This window comes from Bison bison, unplaced genomic scaffold (assembly GCF_000754665.1).
Source record: "Bison bison bison isolate TAMUID 2011002044 unplaced genomic scaffold, Bison_UMD1.0 scf7180017864508, whole genome shotgun sequence".
Taxonomy (NCBI): domain Eukaryota; kingdom Metazoa; phylum Chordata; class Mammalia; order Artiodactyla; family Bovidae; genus Bison; species Bison bison.
This window is the reverse complement of record NW_011495064.1, coordinates 11,272,172-11,287,897: the sequence shown is the minus strand read 5'-3', so window position 1 is coordinate 11,287,897 and position 15,726 is coordinate 11,272,172. Positions and strand designations below refer to the sequence as shown.

Here is a 15,726-nt window from a genome sequence, read left to right as displayed (position 1 = left end):
TTCAGAAGGAGAAGCTGAGCACTCCTGAGAAGATCAAGCAGGAGGCCCTGGAGCTGGCTGGCATCACCACTGACCCAGGTGTGTGGGGAGAGGGTGCCCAGCAGGGGTGGCATGGAGCCATCGGGTCGGGGGGCCCTTACCACCCCTCTTCCTGACTTGAGATAGAATTCCAGACAGAAAAGTACTGGAATCTCTCAGCCATCTGAACCGTCAGTTTTGTCAGTCAGCGACAGAGGACCCCAGACCCTATGGGAGGCACCTGGAAGCCAAGTACACGGAGGTCCCCCATCTTCCCAGAGCTGGGAAGTCCCCCAGCTCACCCGCTCCCCTCGCAGCGGGGCAGCAGGGTCTTCGGTGTGGGGCAGCCCTGATCTCTGCAGCAGCTGGCACAGGGGCGCTTCAGTGAGGACAGGTGGGGGTCTGCTTGGGTTGGGGGACCGAGAGCTCTGCCGGCCGCTCTCCCAGGGCTTCCTCGGGGCCAGGCCAAGCTGAGCTACGCCAGGAGCAAGCCCAGCCTCACGCATCTTGCCTGCCTAGCTGAGGAAACCTCTCAGGAGAAGAGGAAGCTTCTGTGGCGGTGGTTCTCTGTGCTCCTTCTCTGTCTCACCTCCTGTCTTCCTCAGGCCTTTCTCTGAAGGGTGGATTGTCCCAGCAAAGCCTGAAACCCTCCCTCAAGGTGGAGCCGCAGAGCCCCTTCAGCTCCTTCAAGTACAGCGGCAACACAGTGGTGGAGAGCTACTCGGTGCTGGGCAGCTGCCGGCCCTCCGACCCGTACAGCGTGAACAGCGTGTACTCCTACCACTCCCACTATGCACAGCCTGGCCTGGCCGCCGTCAACGGCTTCCACTCCAAGTACGCGCTTCCGGCGTTCAGCTACTATGGCTTTCCATCCAGTAACCCGGTCTTCCCCTCGCAATTCCTGGGTGCTGGTGCCTGGGGGCACGGTGGCGGCAGCAGCAGTTTTGAGAAGAAGCCAGACCTCCACGCTCTGCACAACAGCCTGAGCCCGGCCTACGGTGGTGCTGAGTTTGCCGAGCTGCCCGGTCAGGCTGTTCCCACAGACACCCACCACCCCGCTTCTCACCACCAGCAGCCTGCTTATCCAGGCCCCAAGGAGTATCTGCTTCCGAAGGCCCCCCAGATCCACCCAGTGTCCAGGGACCCCTCTCCCTTTGCACAGAGCTCCAATTGCTACAACAGATCCATCAAGCAAGAGCCAGTAGATCCACTGGTCCACACTGAATCTGTAACCAGAGAGCCTGGCAAGATGGGCAAAACACCTTTGCCTGAGGCATCTCAGAACGGGGGTCCCAGTCATCTATGGGGACAGTACTCAGGAGGCCCAAGCATGTCCCCCAAGAGGACTAACGGCGTGGGTGGCAGCTGGGGTGTGTTCCCTCCTGTGGAGAGCCCTGCCGTTATCCCTGATAAGCTCGGTTCTTTTGGGGGTTCCTGCCTGACCCCTTCCCACTTCCCCGATGGCCAGCATCAGTGGGGGTTGTTTCCTGGCGAGGGACAGCAGCCAGCCCCCCAGCCTGGAGGACGGCTGCGAGGCAAGCCGTGGAGCCCCTGCAAGTTTGGAAGCAACGCCTCGGCCTTGGCTGGGCCCGGCCTGACTGAGAAGCCGTGGGGGGTAGGGGCAGGGGATTTCAGCTCCGCCCTGAAAGGTGGTCCTGGATTCCAAGACAAGCTGTGGAGCCCCTTGAAAGGGGAGGAGGGGAGGATTCCAACCCCAGGGGCAAGCCAGCTGGACAAAGCCTGGCAGTCCTTCGGCATGCCCCTGGGCCCCAGTGAGAAGCTGTTTGGGGCCCTGAAGTCTGAGGAGAAGCTGTGGGATCCCTTCAGCCTGGAGGAGGGGACAGCAGAGGGGCCCCCGAACAAGGGGACAGTGAAGGAGGAGAAGGGCGCCGGTGGGGCGGAGGAGGAAGAGGAGCTGTGGTCGGACAGCGAACACAACTTCCTGGACGAGAACATCGGCGGTGTGGCCGTGGCCCCTGCCCACGGTTCCATCCTCATCGAGTGTGCCCGGCGGGAGCTGCACGCCACCACGCCCCTCAAGAAGCCCAACCGCTGCCATCCCACCCGCATCTCGCTGGTCTTCTACCAGCACAAGAACCTCAACCAGCCCAACCACGGGCTGGCGCTCTGGGAGGCCAAGATGAAGCAGCTGGCGGAGAGGGCGCGGGCACGACAGGAGGAGGCCGCTCGGCTGGGCCTGGGCCATCAGGAGGCCAAGCTCTATGGGAAGAAGCGCAAGTGGGGAGGCGCCGTGGTCCCTGAGTCCCAGCATAAGGAGAAGAAGGGGATGGTCCCCACCCGGCAGGCGCTGGCCATGCCCACGGACTCAGCGGTCACCGTGTCCTCCTATGCCTACACGAAGGTCACCGGCCCCTACAGCCGCTGGATCTAGGCGCCAGGGTGCCAGGGAGCCAGCGTACCTCAGCGTCGGGCCCGGCCCGAGCTGCCTCTGTGGTGCTTTCGCCCTCACACCTGGGGGCGGGTTGGGGGTGCAGAAGTCTTTTTATCTATATATACATATATAGATACGCATATATATGTATTTATGGTCCAAACCTCAGAACTGACCCGCCCCTCCTTTCCCCCCACCCCACTTCCCCAGCACTTTGAAGAAGAAACTACGGCTGTCGGGTGATTTTTTTCGTGATCTTAAATATTTATATCTCCACATTGGTTTTTTTTTTCCTCCCTTGTTTGGGGGGCTTTTATTTTCTCTTGTTTTTAAAACTCTATCCTTGTATATCACAATAATGGAAAGAAAGTTTATAGTGTCCTTTCACAAAGGAGTAGTTTTAAATTCCATTTAAAATGTGTATTTATTGGATTTTTTTTTAAGTGACAATTGTAATGGTAAAGGATCGGCAGGAAAGGCCAGAAGCACTCATTCCTGCCCAGTTGTGCTGGGCCCGGTGAGCCTGGCCCTCTTGGGAGATGACGAGGTTCTCTCAGCCGTCGGCCCCTCATGAGCCAAGTGCAGGCTGTAGCCACCCACTGTCCCCCTGACAGACACCCTTCCCTTCAGGGGAGGTAGCCCTCAGGACAGCCTCTGTCCTCTGCAGTAGGATGGGAGAATCTGTAGAGGAACACCTGGGGTCCCTTTTCCAGTCACCGGCTTGGAGTCGGGTATGGGGGGCAGGCGCACCCCAGGCCAGGCACCTGAGATGCTGGCATAGATTTCCCCCGAAACCAGGTTGGAAGTAGATAGCTTCAAGCTTGCTAGTCTCCACACTGAATCCTCTCTGTCCGTTAGCTATCAAGTCACGTGGTACCGTGGTCCCCTCGGCAGCACCTCTGGACGGAGCTGGAATCGAGAGGTTCTCAGGAGCCTTTTTCCACCAAGCTGACTAGCCAATGAATACTGGCTGAAGGAATTTGTCTTAGTGGCAGGTTTAAAAAAAAAAAAAAAAGCCTCCAAAGTCGATGCTGATACCGAAAAGGGCTACTGTATCTTTAAGAACAAGAAGTCGAACCCAAGCTGTGAAAAGCTGGCGCAGAGCCTGGTGCTGTAGTGCTGTGCTGGGACTTCTTGATCGGGCAGGCCGCACCCGCGGGAACTCCGCACAGCAGTGTGACAGCAGGAACGCATCTCCTTATCCCTGGATTTCACATTGGACAATGGTGCATGCCTCACACCTGAGCCCACCCCCTCCACGCTATCATTTGAGGAGTGGGCCTACACTTAACAATTTTTAAATGCAAGAGTCAAACATTTTCAGCAGGTAGCTATGATTTTCCTCCCTATTTGGTGCCATTTCTCTATTTGGTCATTTTCTCCTTTCCTTCTTCCCCTCTCCACCCACTTGAACATGCCCATTCTAAAATTCTGGTGCATTCGTTCAGTTCTTTGAAATGAGAATGTGGTGCTTAATTTTTTTGACATTTGTTAAGAGAGGTTGGGCCTGACAGGTAGGAAGCAACGTCCGTCAACAGCAAGTCAGACTTCTTGGAGTGTTTGTTCTTCCTGTGGTATTAGCAAAAACGATGTCCAGCTACCCATGTGGATGTATGTGGTGCGTGAGAGGCTTCATAAGGACACAGAGGGGAATATGGCCACACAGTGATTGACAGCCAAACCCTGAGCTAAACATCAGATATTTATTGAGCAGTTTTATTCAGATGTGGGTCTTCATGAAATGAGTTTAACAATCAGATGACGATGCTGAAGGCAAGTTCCTGAGCTTCCAGGTGCCTTGTGAAAGAGCTGAGAATCGCCCCGCTGGCTGTGTACTGTAACTGTTCCAGAAGCACTGGCGGAGAGTCGCTGTGAGATATCCTAAGCATTTATGTGGTCTGGTTTTAATTGTAAATAGTGAAAAAAAATTTTTAAGCACTTTTGCCTAGATTTAAACAGCAACTTGAAAAAAGTATGTTTTAACATGTAATTGTGGGAGAAATTGTAAATAGTAGCTGAATATTTAACGTGCTTTGTCTAGCCTTCACTTTTACCATATTCTGTAAAGTTGCATTTATTTTACAGGACAAAAATGAAATATTATTGCTTTTGAAATAAATACCCAAGAGCTTATCAGGATTTCGAATTATTCAGAACTCAGATTTATAGGAAAACCTCTGACCTTCAGTTTGACAAGCTAAAGGAAGCAGAGTCTTTAATGAGCATGCTGATTTTCTAGTTTTGAGGAAAAGTTGGGTCCTTTAAATGCTATTTTGCTTAACGCATCAGTACTTTTATGCAGGTCTCATTTGACTCCGTGCTTAGGTAGATGCGGGGGTGCCTTGAAAACTTCGTTTTAAATTATCTTAAACAAGAAATACAATATTTTACAAAACATTTGGAGAATGTGACTGTCTGTATGACCCGGGGAAGCCCCAGGTTGGCTGTTGGTTTGGAAGGTCCTGAGTGTAACCCAGGTGATTCTGATACTTGGCATGTATGAATCTCCTTGATGTGTGTTCAATAGACTCTTCCCCTCATCACCCTTTGGTAGCAAAGCCATTAGATGAAAGGAGAAACCAATACAATCTAAAAGCATGTGATGTCTGTTCCCCCCAGCCCAAACAGCCTTTGGTTCATAATTTCTAGATTAGCAGATAGGCTGCTGAGAAGTGAGTCAAGAGGCAGTCTCCATTGGACGTCCCCATGCCCTCCAGAACGGTGTTTCAGAGATTAGGTGGTGCTGTTGCCATGCTCAAGCCCATGCTGATTTTTACACACTACATGTATAACCTACCTCAAATCTCAGTCATTAAATTAGCATGCTTTAGACGTATGTTTAAAAAGTAACTATGCACAGCTCTTTATCCCCTCCCCCTTGCTGCTGAAGGTTTCTTAAAAGAGAAAAATCGAATTTTTATTTTTTACTGGCACTATCATTTTTTAAGTCTGAAAGATGATTAACAGACATTTTTATCATGAGAAGAAAAATAAAGCCATTGCAACTAAAGAACCTAACAGCATGACCAAGTTTTAGGAATAATAGTATAGCAACAGAAATAATGGAGTCCTAGAGTCATCTCCCCCAGTGTGCCCTGTCCACAGATGCCATCCACATGCAGTGCAGACAGTTGGTTCTTCTTTTGTTTTCCCTGCCTTTTTTGCATGCAAGGAAAGTACTTGCAAAGTTTTGTGCTAAGAAGTTTTTAAAATTAAAAAAATCGCTTTGCGGCAGGTTCTCGCAAAATAACTGGTGCTAGCTCAAGAAACCGTTATCCAACCATCAGAAATCTTGACTGACGTGTCTCATGGCTTTTGAGGTTTCTTGTTGTTGTTGTTTGGTGTGTGTTCTGGCAGGGCCTAGGTTTCCCACACTCTGGCTTCATGGGTACTGCTTTGCCGGCCCACTGAGATGACAGGTGCGCATGGAAAGAGGTCATACCCGCCCCTCTTGGCCCTTTCACCAGCCTCTTTTGGAAACAGTAGTTTGCAGAGCGAGGGACTTTAAAAGTGCTGAAGCAAGGAAAGAAGGAGCAGATCTTAATTGCTTTGTACCTGGCAGCAGTGGGTATGCGAGGATGGGTGACAGTGAGTAGATGGTAACCTGATTCCATTAAGAGAACCCAGCCAGGCTTCATGAAGTTGACCACCGCCAGATCCCACACCAGGGCAGTGCTGCGGAAAATTAAAATGATAGCCCCGACGTGCCTCAACCAATCTCTTTCCTTTTGTTACTGAAGTGTGTTTTATGGACTAGGAAGCATTTTTATGAATTGAAATAGTCTAAATAAAATGGTGCTATGGTGTTTTAATGTGACTGTCCCTGATCCTGTCCTGCTGAGGTGCTATCAAGGTTCTGAAACCACAACCAACCAAAAACAAGGTGGGCTCCAGTCTCTCTCGGCTTCTTCCCCTGCCCCCCTTTTGGTGCTGTCTCCTTAGACTTCTGTTTACGTGCTAGAACCTGCTCTGAGCAGTTTTTCTGTTTTGTTTTATTCTCCCCTTGTTGGCCACACAGAAAGGCGAGTCTCGAAGGCAGCCAGCCCTCTTACTGGGGCGGGGAGTGGGCCTGCCTGGCTTGGAGGTGGCGGGCATGCTGGTTTCGCATGTGTCCTCTTGGGTCTATCAAGAAAGGAAGCGTGAAGGGGTTTTGGGGGGTTCTTTGGAGGAAGGGGAGTCGGGTGCTTCTGCGTCTTCTAACGTGGCAGGCATTCTTGCTGTCCAGGGTGCTGACTAGATGTCTCTGAGAGTTCCAAAGGTGCTCTGCAGGCCAGGGTGGGCCGGATGGGCCTCCTTCCTCCCCAGCACTGGCCAGGACTGTGGCGGGCAGGGGGCTCATTCCTTTGCTCCTCACAGCCTTTGCCCCAGCATTGCTTCTGCCTCTCGCTGGTATCCCCTCGTGTTCAAACTAAAGGAAGGAGCTTTGCTCACTTGGTGCCACTGAGGCTGTTTTTAGTTGGTGCTATTCCAAATTTCTTCTTGGGTCCACAAAAGTTGATATTTTAAAAATTCAACAGGAAGCTCTGTTTTGTGTCATCCACTGTCACAATAATTTTTTTTTTTTAAATACCTCAAAAACAGGACATCATGACAACTTTGGTAAAGTAGATTCCAGGAGGGTCTGATACATACAGGTTGTCCATTTGATGACCTACTTGACCTTGAAGAATCTGGGGTCGTTTTAGTTTTCATTCTTCAGTTAAAATGGCAGAATGCTTAAAGGAAGGACTGTGGTTGACTTTTATTTTGTTTCAAGTTTTGCTTTTGAATAAAATGTGAATTTCCTATGCCCATCTCATCGAGCTTTTTCAGTCATTGTTGCTGTCATTTGAAATGACTCCCTCACAACCTATCTTTATTGACCAGCTGCATCTGCTGTAGCCAACTTCAACATACCCTGGACCAACCTGAGTGTTTTTTGAGGTGCATACCCCCAGCATAGGTTATACAGTCCCGCACGCACTCACACGCACAGGGAGAGTTTTTCCATGTGCGAGGCCCCGTCCTGGCACTCCCAGCCCTTCCTTCCGCAGAGCTGCCAACAAGAGAAAAGCAATAGGCTTCTTCCCTGAGCAGAGATTGCAGCACAGAAATGCAAGGTCTACCGTCGCTTTTTGCCTAAGAATCAGTGAGAATTGGCCTACTTCCTCATTTGCTCCTCTTCTGATATCAGGGATGATTTTTGTAGTGGTGTTGTTAGCTCTCTTTTCTCATTTTGACTACCTGTCATTCAGGGATAACTCATCATTGTCACATGAGGATTTTAAAAATTCTATTTGGCTCATTGAATATCCAAATTTTCTTGGTTCCAATAGTTTTTTTTTTTTTTTTTTCTTTTGAGGGGAAAAAAGGAGGAGAAAAACAGGAGTGACATAATTTCTTTTTCATCTATTCTAATTAAAGAAACAAGGGCAGGTCATATTGTGGCATATTAATGCATTGGACTTAATCTAGAACCCCTGTAGCTTTTTGATGTGTTTTATTTCTTCTCTCTTTGAATTCCTGTTTGGTTACTTGGCTTCCAATGGAGGTGAACTTAACAACCATACTTGAATATTCCGTCTTGACTTTGTAACTGTGGCTACTTGAAATGAAGTTTATCTGGGGTTGATGGATGAATGGTAGATTTTTGCAATGTCTCAAGGCAATAGGATGTGTATTATTAAACTGTAGATATTCTTAGTACAGTAAATTTATGCTGATAATTTTATTTTGTATAATTTTTACTTTTTTGTTAATATTTTTTCCTCCCACTTTATTGGTTTGCCTCCTGAGCTACCCTCCTTGCCCTCCCTTCTCCCCCAGTGTTTCAGCAGATTTAATTTAGGGTGCCTAGAAATTGCAAGTATGTATCCTTTTTTGATTTGTATTTTATTATAATTTACACAAACAACTGGGTTTGTGAACTGTATTACTCCTGGTATCTTTAAAATATTGTGGGTGTTTTAATAAATTTTATATTTATTTTTTGCACTCAAATTCTGTGTGGCTTCTTTTTCCCCACCTTGAATTGGGCCCAGATTGTGGTATTTAAGGTTCCCTATAATCCCACTGTGGTCCAACTCTCAGATCCATACATAACTACTGGAAAAGCCACAGCTTGAAATCCCACTACAAGAGAATCACATATCACAAACATTTTCAGAGTACTTAAATATAACCATGTGCATGTATAACTTTTAAAATGGAATAAAACAATAAGACTGTCCTCTTCATGGATCATAGCCTTATAGTAAAGAGACTTGTGTAACTCAGTGAAGCTGTGAACCATGACATGCAGGGCCACCCAAGACAGGTCACAGTGAAGAGTTCTGACAAACGTCGAGAAGGAAACGGCAACCCATTCCAGTATTCTTGCCTGGAGAACCCCATGTACAGTATGAAAAGGCAAAAAGATATGACACCAGAAAATGAGCTCCCCAGGTCTGGAGGTGTCCAGTATGCTACTGGGGAAGAGCAGAGGGCAGTTGGTAATAGCTCCAGAAAGAATGATGTGGCTGGGCCAAAGCAGGAACGGCACTCAGTGGTGAAAGTACAGTCCAGTGTCGTAAAGAACAATAAAGAACAATACTGCAAAACCTGGGATGTTAGGCCCATGAATCAAGGTAAATTGGCTGTGGTCAAGCAGGAGATGGCAAAAGTGAACATCGACATCTTAGGAATCAGTGAACTAAAATGGATGAGAATGGGAGAATTTAATTCATATGACCACTATACCTACTACTGTGGGAAAATCCCTTAGAAGAAATGGAATAGCCCTCGCAGTCAACAAGAGACTCCAAAATGTAATACTTGGGTGCAGTCTCAAAAACAGCAGAATGATCTTGGTTTGTTTGCAAGGCAAATCATTCAACATCACAGTAATCCAAGTCTATGCCACAATCACTGATGCTTAAGAAGCTGAGGTTGACTGCTTCTATGAAAACCTACAAGACCTTCTAGAATTAACACCAAAAAAATATGTCCTTTTCATTATAGGGGATAGGAATGCAAAAGTAAGAAGAGATACCTGAAATAACAGGTAAGTTTGGTCTTGGAGTACAAAATGAAGAAGGGCAAAGGCTAAGAGAGTTCTGTCAAGAAAATGTGCTGGTCACAGCAAACACCCTTTTCCAACAACCCAAGAGAAAGCTCCACACATGGACATCACCAGATGGTCAATACCAAAATTGGATTATGTTCTTTGCAGCCAAAGATGGAGAAGCTCTATATAGTCAGTAAAAACAAGGCTTGGAGCTAAGTGTGGCTCAGATCATGAGCTCCTTGTTGGAAAATTTAGGCTTAAAGTGAACAAAGTAAGCAAAATCACTAGGCCATTCAGGTATGACCTAAATCAAACCCCTTATGATTATACAGTGAAAGTGACAGATAGATTCAAGGGATTAGATCTGACAGAGTGCCTGAAGAACTGTGGATGGAGTTCATAGTTCTTGTACAGGAGACGGTGACCAGAACCATCTCCAAGAAAAAGAAATGTAAAAAGACTAAGTGGTTGTCTCAGGAGGCTTTATGAACAGCTGAGGAAAGAAGAGAAGTGAAAAGCCAGGGAGAAAGGAAAAGAAATAGCCAAGAGAACGCAAAGTTCCAGAGGATAACAAGGAGAGGTGCAAAGAAGTAGAGGAAAACAATAGAATAGGAAAAACGAGATCTCTTCAAAAATTGGAGGTATTAAGGAAACATTTCATGTGAGGATGGGTGTTATAAAGGACAGAAATGGTAGGACCTAACAAACAGAAAAGATTAAGAATAGATGGCAAGAATACACAGAACTATACAGGAAAGGACTTAATGACTCGGATATCCACCATGGTGTGGTGACTTACCTACAGCCAGACATCCTGGAATGTGAAATCAAGTGGGCCTGAGGAAGCATTACTACGAACAAAGCTAGTGGAGGTGATGGAATTCCAGCTGAGCTATTTAAAATCCTAAAAGATGATGCTGTTAAAGTGCTGCACTCTATATGTCAGCAAATTTGGAAAACTCAGCAGTGGCCACAGGACTAGAAAAGGTTAGTTTTCATTCCAATCCCAAGGAAGAGTAATGTCAAAGAATGTTCAAACTACCATAAAATTTATTTCATTTCACATGCTAGCAAGGTTATGCTCAAAATCCTTCAAGCTAGGCTTCAGCAGTAGTTGATTGACTAAGGTAAAGACTTTGACTGTGTGGATCACAACAAACTGTGGAAAATTCTTAGAAGGGAAATACCAGACCATCTTACTTGTTTCCTGAGAAATCTGTATGCAGGTAAGAAGCAACAGTTAGAACTGGACATGGAACAATGGACTGGTTCCAAACTGGGAAAGGAGTACCTCAAGGCTGTATATTGTCACCCTGCTTATTTAACTTACAGGCAGAGTACATCATGTGAAATGCTGGGTTGGATGAATCACGAGTTTGAATCAATATTGCTGGGAGAAATATAAATAGTCTCAGATGTGCAGATAATACCACTACAATGGCAGATGGTGAGAAGCAAATAAATAGCCTCTTGATGAGGGTGAAAGAGAATGAAAAAACTGGCTTTAAACTCAACATTCAAAAAACCAAGATCTTAGCATCTGGTCCTATCACTTCATGGCAAATAGATGGGAAAACAATGGAAACAGTGATAGACTTTATTTTCTTGGACTCCAGAATCACTGCAGACAGTGATTGCAACGGAACTTAAGATGCTTGCTCCTTGGAAGAAAAGCTATGATGAACCTAGACAGCATGTTAAAAAGCAGAGACATCATTTTGCTGACAAAGGTCTGTATAGTCAAAGCTATGGAATTTCCAGTAATCATGTACAAATGTGAGAGTTGGACCATAAAGAAGGTTGAGTACTGAAGAATTGATGCTTTGGAATTGTGGTTCTGGAGAAGACTCTTGAGAGTCCGTTAGACAGCAAGGAGACCAAACCAGTCAATCCTAAAGGAAATCAACCCTGAAGTTTCATTGGAAGGACTGTTGCTGAAGCTAAAACTCCAATACTTAGGCCACCTGATGGGAAGAGCCGACTCATTGGAAATGACCCTCATTCTGGGAAAGATTGAAGGCTAAAGGAGAAAGCGGTGACAGAGAATGAGATGGTTAGATAGCATCACTGACTCAATGGACATGAATTTGAGCAAACTCCGGGAGATAGTGGAGAGCAGAGGAGCCTGGCATGCTGCAGTCCATGGGGATGCAAAGAGTTGGACTAGACTTGGCAACTGAACTAAAACAATCGTAATCTTTTTCCACAACCTTATCACAAGTTCTGTTGATGCCCTGTAGACTTCTTAACCTAAAAGAGCTGTTAGTCATTTTGTGTCTCCCAGTGTACTCTGAAAACAATAGGCACTCATTGTCCTGTAAGAAGAAATGAATGAATGAATGCCCTTAGTGAGTGGGGGGATCAGCTAAAATACATTCAACACGTGGAACTCAGCCACATTCTCGTCAGAGACACAGGACACCACAGAAGACACAAGAGGACCACACGTGGGAGACACTATAGCACGCGTAATCAAAGCTCCATCAAAATCTAGATCCCTCCAATGCTATTCTGACTCCCACCTGCAGAAGCCTTGGCAGATACTAGCTCTTCTCCTCTTCCAAGAAGCCCAAACCCAGGCCCAGTTCCCCTTCCCTCCCCTTGAAACGTCATCCTCTATTTTGACTTTTTTCCTCACACGCACTGATTCCTACTCCTTGGGGCTGCTCCCCTCCCCTTGCCCTGACATTTTCTCTGGAATTGCATCCTTTGCTCTGCCTCTGGGACCTGCCTCTTCAACTATGCTCTTTCTGCAGCTCCTCCCTCACCGTGCTCTCAGGACCATCGGCCTGATCCTGCTCTGCCTTCAAGTCACCACTCTTCTCCCCACTTCCTATCACCACCACGTTTCTGCAGGTATAGACAACCTCCTGGTTTCAACATCCACACTACTCACTCACTGTATCCTTGTTCCTCCAGAAAGAGCTGTCTTCCAGGCCCATGATTCTGTCTTCACTGATCTCTCAAAACCCTCCACTCCTGGAATGTGTTAATACCACCGGTGACATCCCATTATCCCAGAAGCCTAAAGCCCCCTACTCTTCTCACGGCCCCTCATGTCCTTTAAGCATAGATGCCCAAGAGAACAGGTTCAAGCCTCGCTATGACTAGGCTTTCCCTCAGAGCCCTTGTTCAACCACCGGGCCTCAACTATGACCCTAATGCCAAAGTTGTATCTAGAAGCTCTGGATGGCTGTTTGGCAGGGCCAAAGGCATAACACATCTGAAACTGACCTCTTCATACTTCCTGGTGGCCCACTGGTGAAGAGTCCACCTTCCAGGGCAGGGGACTCAGGTTCAATCCCTGGTAGGGGAACTAAGATCCCGCATGCCGCAGTGCCACAGGGCAACTGACCTGTGTGTGGCCACTAAAGAAAGCCCGTGTGCCGCAACGAAGACCCAGCGCAGTCAAATGTTTTTTTAAATTGCTAATAATAATAAAATTAACCCCCCAAGGCTCTGTCATATTTTCCTCAGGCTGTTGATGGCCCCGTCATTCTATTGGTCACATCCTGACACCTGCCAAGGCTGGGTTTTACCTTAGTATCCTCAATCCTGCCTCCCCTTTCCATGATTATTAGCAGTCCACACTGTGCAGTTGCCCAGGCTGTACACTGACATAGACTGACATGTGGGCCTCGATCACTGGCATAGACTCCCCACGGCCAGGAGAGGACCACAGCAGGGCCTTCTAAGCCAGGGGCCCAGGCAGGGGCCTCTAGTGACTTTCACAAGACCATCAGCTAGGAAGTGGCAGAACCCAGACTCAAACCAGGTATGTCTGATACAAAAGCCTGTGCAAATATACCCCTGCTTCTTCTGTACCTTAAGAGACATGTATCCAACGGATACATATTGTTCTTGCTGGCAGGTATCTACCCACAAGCTGAGCTTAAGTCGTGGCTGGCAGCCTGAGGGTCTACGAGCACAAGAGACATAGGACAAGATGACTCTGCAGGAAGACGAGCTTTTCAGAGCTTTTCAACAGGTATCAATATGTAAAAGTCTGCATTCTAGCCCCCATTTTATCTTTCCACTCACCTCACTGAAAACAATCTCCTTATCCAGATAATCTTCCTTAAACCAAAAGAGATGATACTATTTCCCAGTAACACTCCTCAATGGTCTGCACTTGACATAGCTCTCAGGGTAAGGTGCAACACCCTAACTCTGTCAGAAGGCCCTGCAGGACCTGGCCCCAGCTTACTCTTTGTCTGACAATCTCCTCAGTGGCCCCCCTCACTCCAGCCAAGTGGCTTCTCACACACGAAGGTGCTTTCAGGCTAATGGTAGGGCAAATAATACCACCATGAGCTCACTTCTGTCAAAATCCTTAAAATATGTACATAAACTATAAAACTACTCCAAATAAATTATCAATAAGAATAAAAAGATCAACAAGGTTTTACTCAAGAAAGTGAATAAAGTCGAGTTACCTGAAACCAAAGATAAACTTTTACTTCACAGTCATGTCTAAGTCTTTGCAACTCCATGACTATGCAGTCCATGGAATTCTCTAGGCCAGAATACTGGATTGGGTTGCTGTTTCCTCCTCCAGGGGATCTTCCCAACCCAGGGAAGATCCCAATCCAGGTCTCCCAAATTGTGGGTGGATTCTTTACCAGCTGAGCTACCATGCAATTCTAAAGAATATCATTCAGTTCAGTTCAGTTCATTTCCTCAGTCGTGTCCGACTCTTTGCAACCACATGGACTGCAGCACTCCAGGCCTCCCTGTCCATCACCAACTCCTGGAGTTTATCCAAACTCATGTCCATTGAGTTGGTGCTGCCATCCAACCATCTCATCCTCTGTCATCCCCTTCTCCTCCCCACTTCAGTCTTTCCCAACATCAGGGTCTTTTCAAATGAGTCAGTTCTTCGCATCAAGTGGCCAAAGTATTGGAGTTTCAGCTTCAACATCAGTCCTTCCAATGAACACTCAGGACTTATCTCCTTTAGGATGGACTGACTGGCTGGATCTCATTGCAATCCAAGGGACTCTCAAGAGTCTTCTCCAACACCACAGTTCAAAAGCATCAATTCTTTGGCACTCAGCTTTCTTTGTAGTCCAACTCTCACATCCATACATGACTACTGGAAAAACCCAGACAGACATTTGTTGACAAAGTAATGTCTCTGCTTTTTAATATGCTGTCTAGATTGGCCATACCTTTTCTTCCAAGGAGTAAGCGTCTTTTAATTTCATGGCTTCAGTCACCATCTGCAGTGATTTTCAGTTTAGTCACTCAGTCGTGTCCAGCTGTTTGCAACCCCATGAATCGCAGCATGCCAGGCCTCCCCATCCATCACCAACTCCCGGAGCCCACCCAAACCCATGTCCGAGTCATTGATGCCATCCAGCCATCTCATCCTCTGTTGTCCCCTTCTCCTCCTGCCTCCAATCCCTCCCAGCATCAGAGTTTTTTCCAATGAGTCAACTCTTCGCGTGAGATGGCCAAAGTACTGGAGTTTCAGCTTCAACATCAGTCCTTCCAATGAACCCCCAGGACTGATCTCCTTTAGGATAGACTGGCTGGATCTTCTTGCAGTCCAAGGGACTCTCAAGAGTCTTCTCCAACACCACAGTTCAAAAGCATCCATTCTTTGGCGCTCAGGTTTCTTCACAGTCCAATTCTCACGTCCATACATGACTACTGGAAAAACCATAGCCTTGACTAGATGGACCTTTGTTGGCAAAGTAATGTCTCTGCTTTTGAATATGCTATCTAGGTCGGTCATAACTTTCCTTCCAAGGAATAAGCGTCTTTTAATTTCATGGCTGCAGTCACCATCTGCAGTGATTTTGGAGCCCCCAAAAATAAAGTCTGACACTGTTTCCCCATCTATTTCCCATGAAGTGATGGGACCAGATGCCATGGTCTTAGTTTTCTGAATGTTGAGCTTTAAGCCAACTTTTCACTCTCCTCTTTCACTTTCATCAAGAGGCTTTTTAGTTCCTCTTCACTTTCTACCATAAGGGTGGTGTCATCTGCATATCTGAGGTTATTGATATTTCTCCTGGCAATCTTGATTCCAGCTTGTGATTCATCCAGCCCAGCGTTTCTCATGACGTACTCTCCATATAAGTTAAATAAGCAAAGGGACAATATACAGCCTTGACATACTCCTTTTCCTATTTGGAACCAGTCTGTTGTTCCATGTCCAATTCTAACTGTTGCTTCCTGACCTGAATATAGGTTTCTCAAGAGGCAGGTCAGGTGGTCTGGTATTCCCATCTCTTTCAGAATTTTCCACAGTTTATTGTGTCCCACACAGCCAAAGGCTTTGGCA

The 15,726-nt window shown here is 46.9% G+C and overlaps 1 protein-coding gene across 1 annotated transcript in view; it reads left to right on the top strand.

Moving 5' to 3' along the window:
- TET3 (tet methylcytosine dioxygenase 3) overlaps nt 1-8,565 on the top strand; it is a 111,158-nt gene extending 102,593 nt beyond the window's left edge. Inside the window, exons 11-12 of the mRNA XM_010829874.1 lie at nt 6-78; nt 624-8,565. Coding sequence (XP_010828176.1) covers nt 6-78; nt 624-2,410 — 1,860 coding nt within the window. The 3' untranslated portion in view covers nt 2,411-8,565. The remainder of the gene's footprint in view (nt 1-5; nt 79-623) is intronic.
- Nucleotides 8,566-15,726: the final 7,161 nt, after the last annotated feature.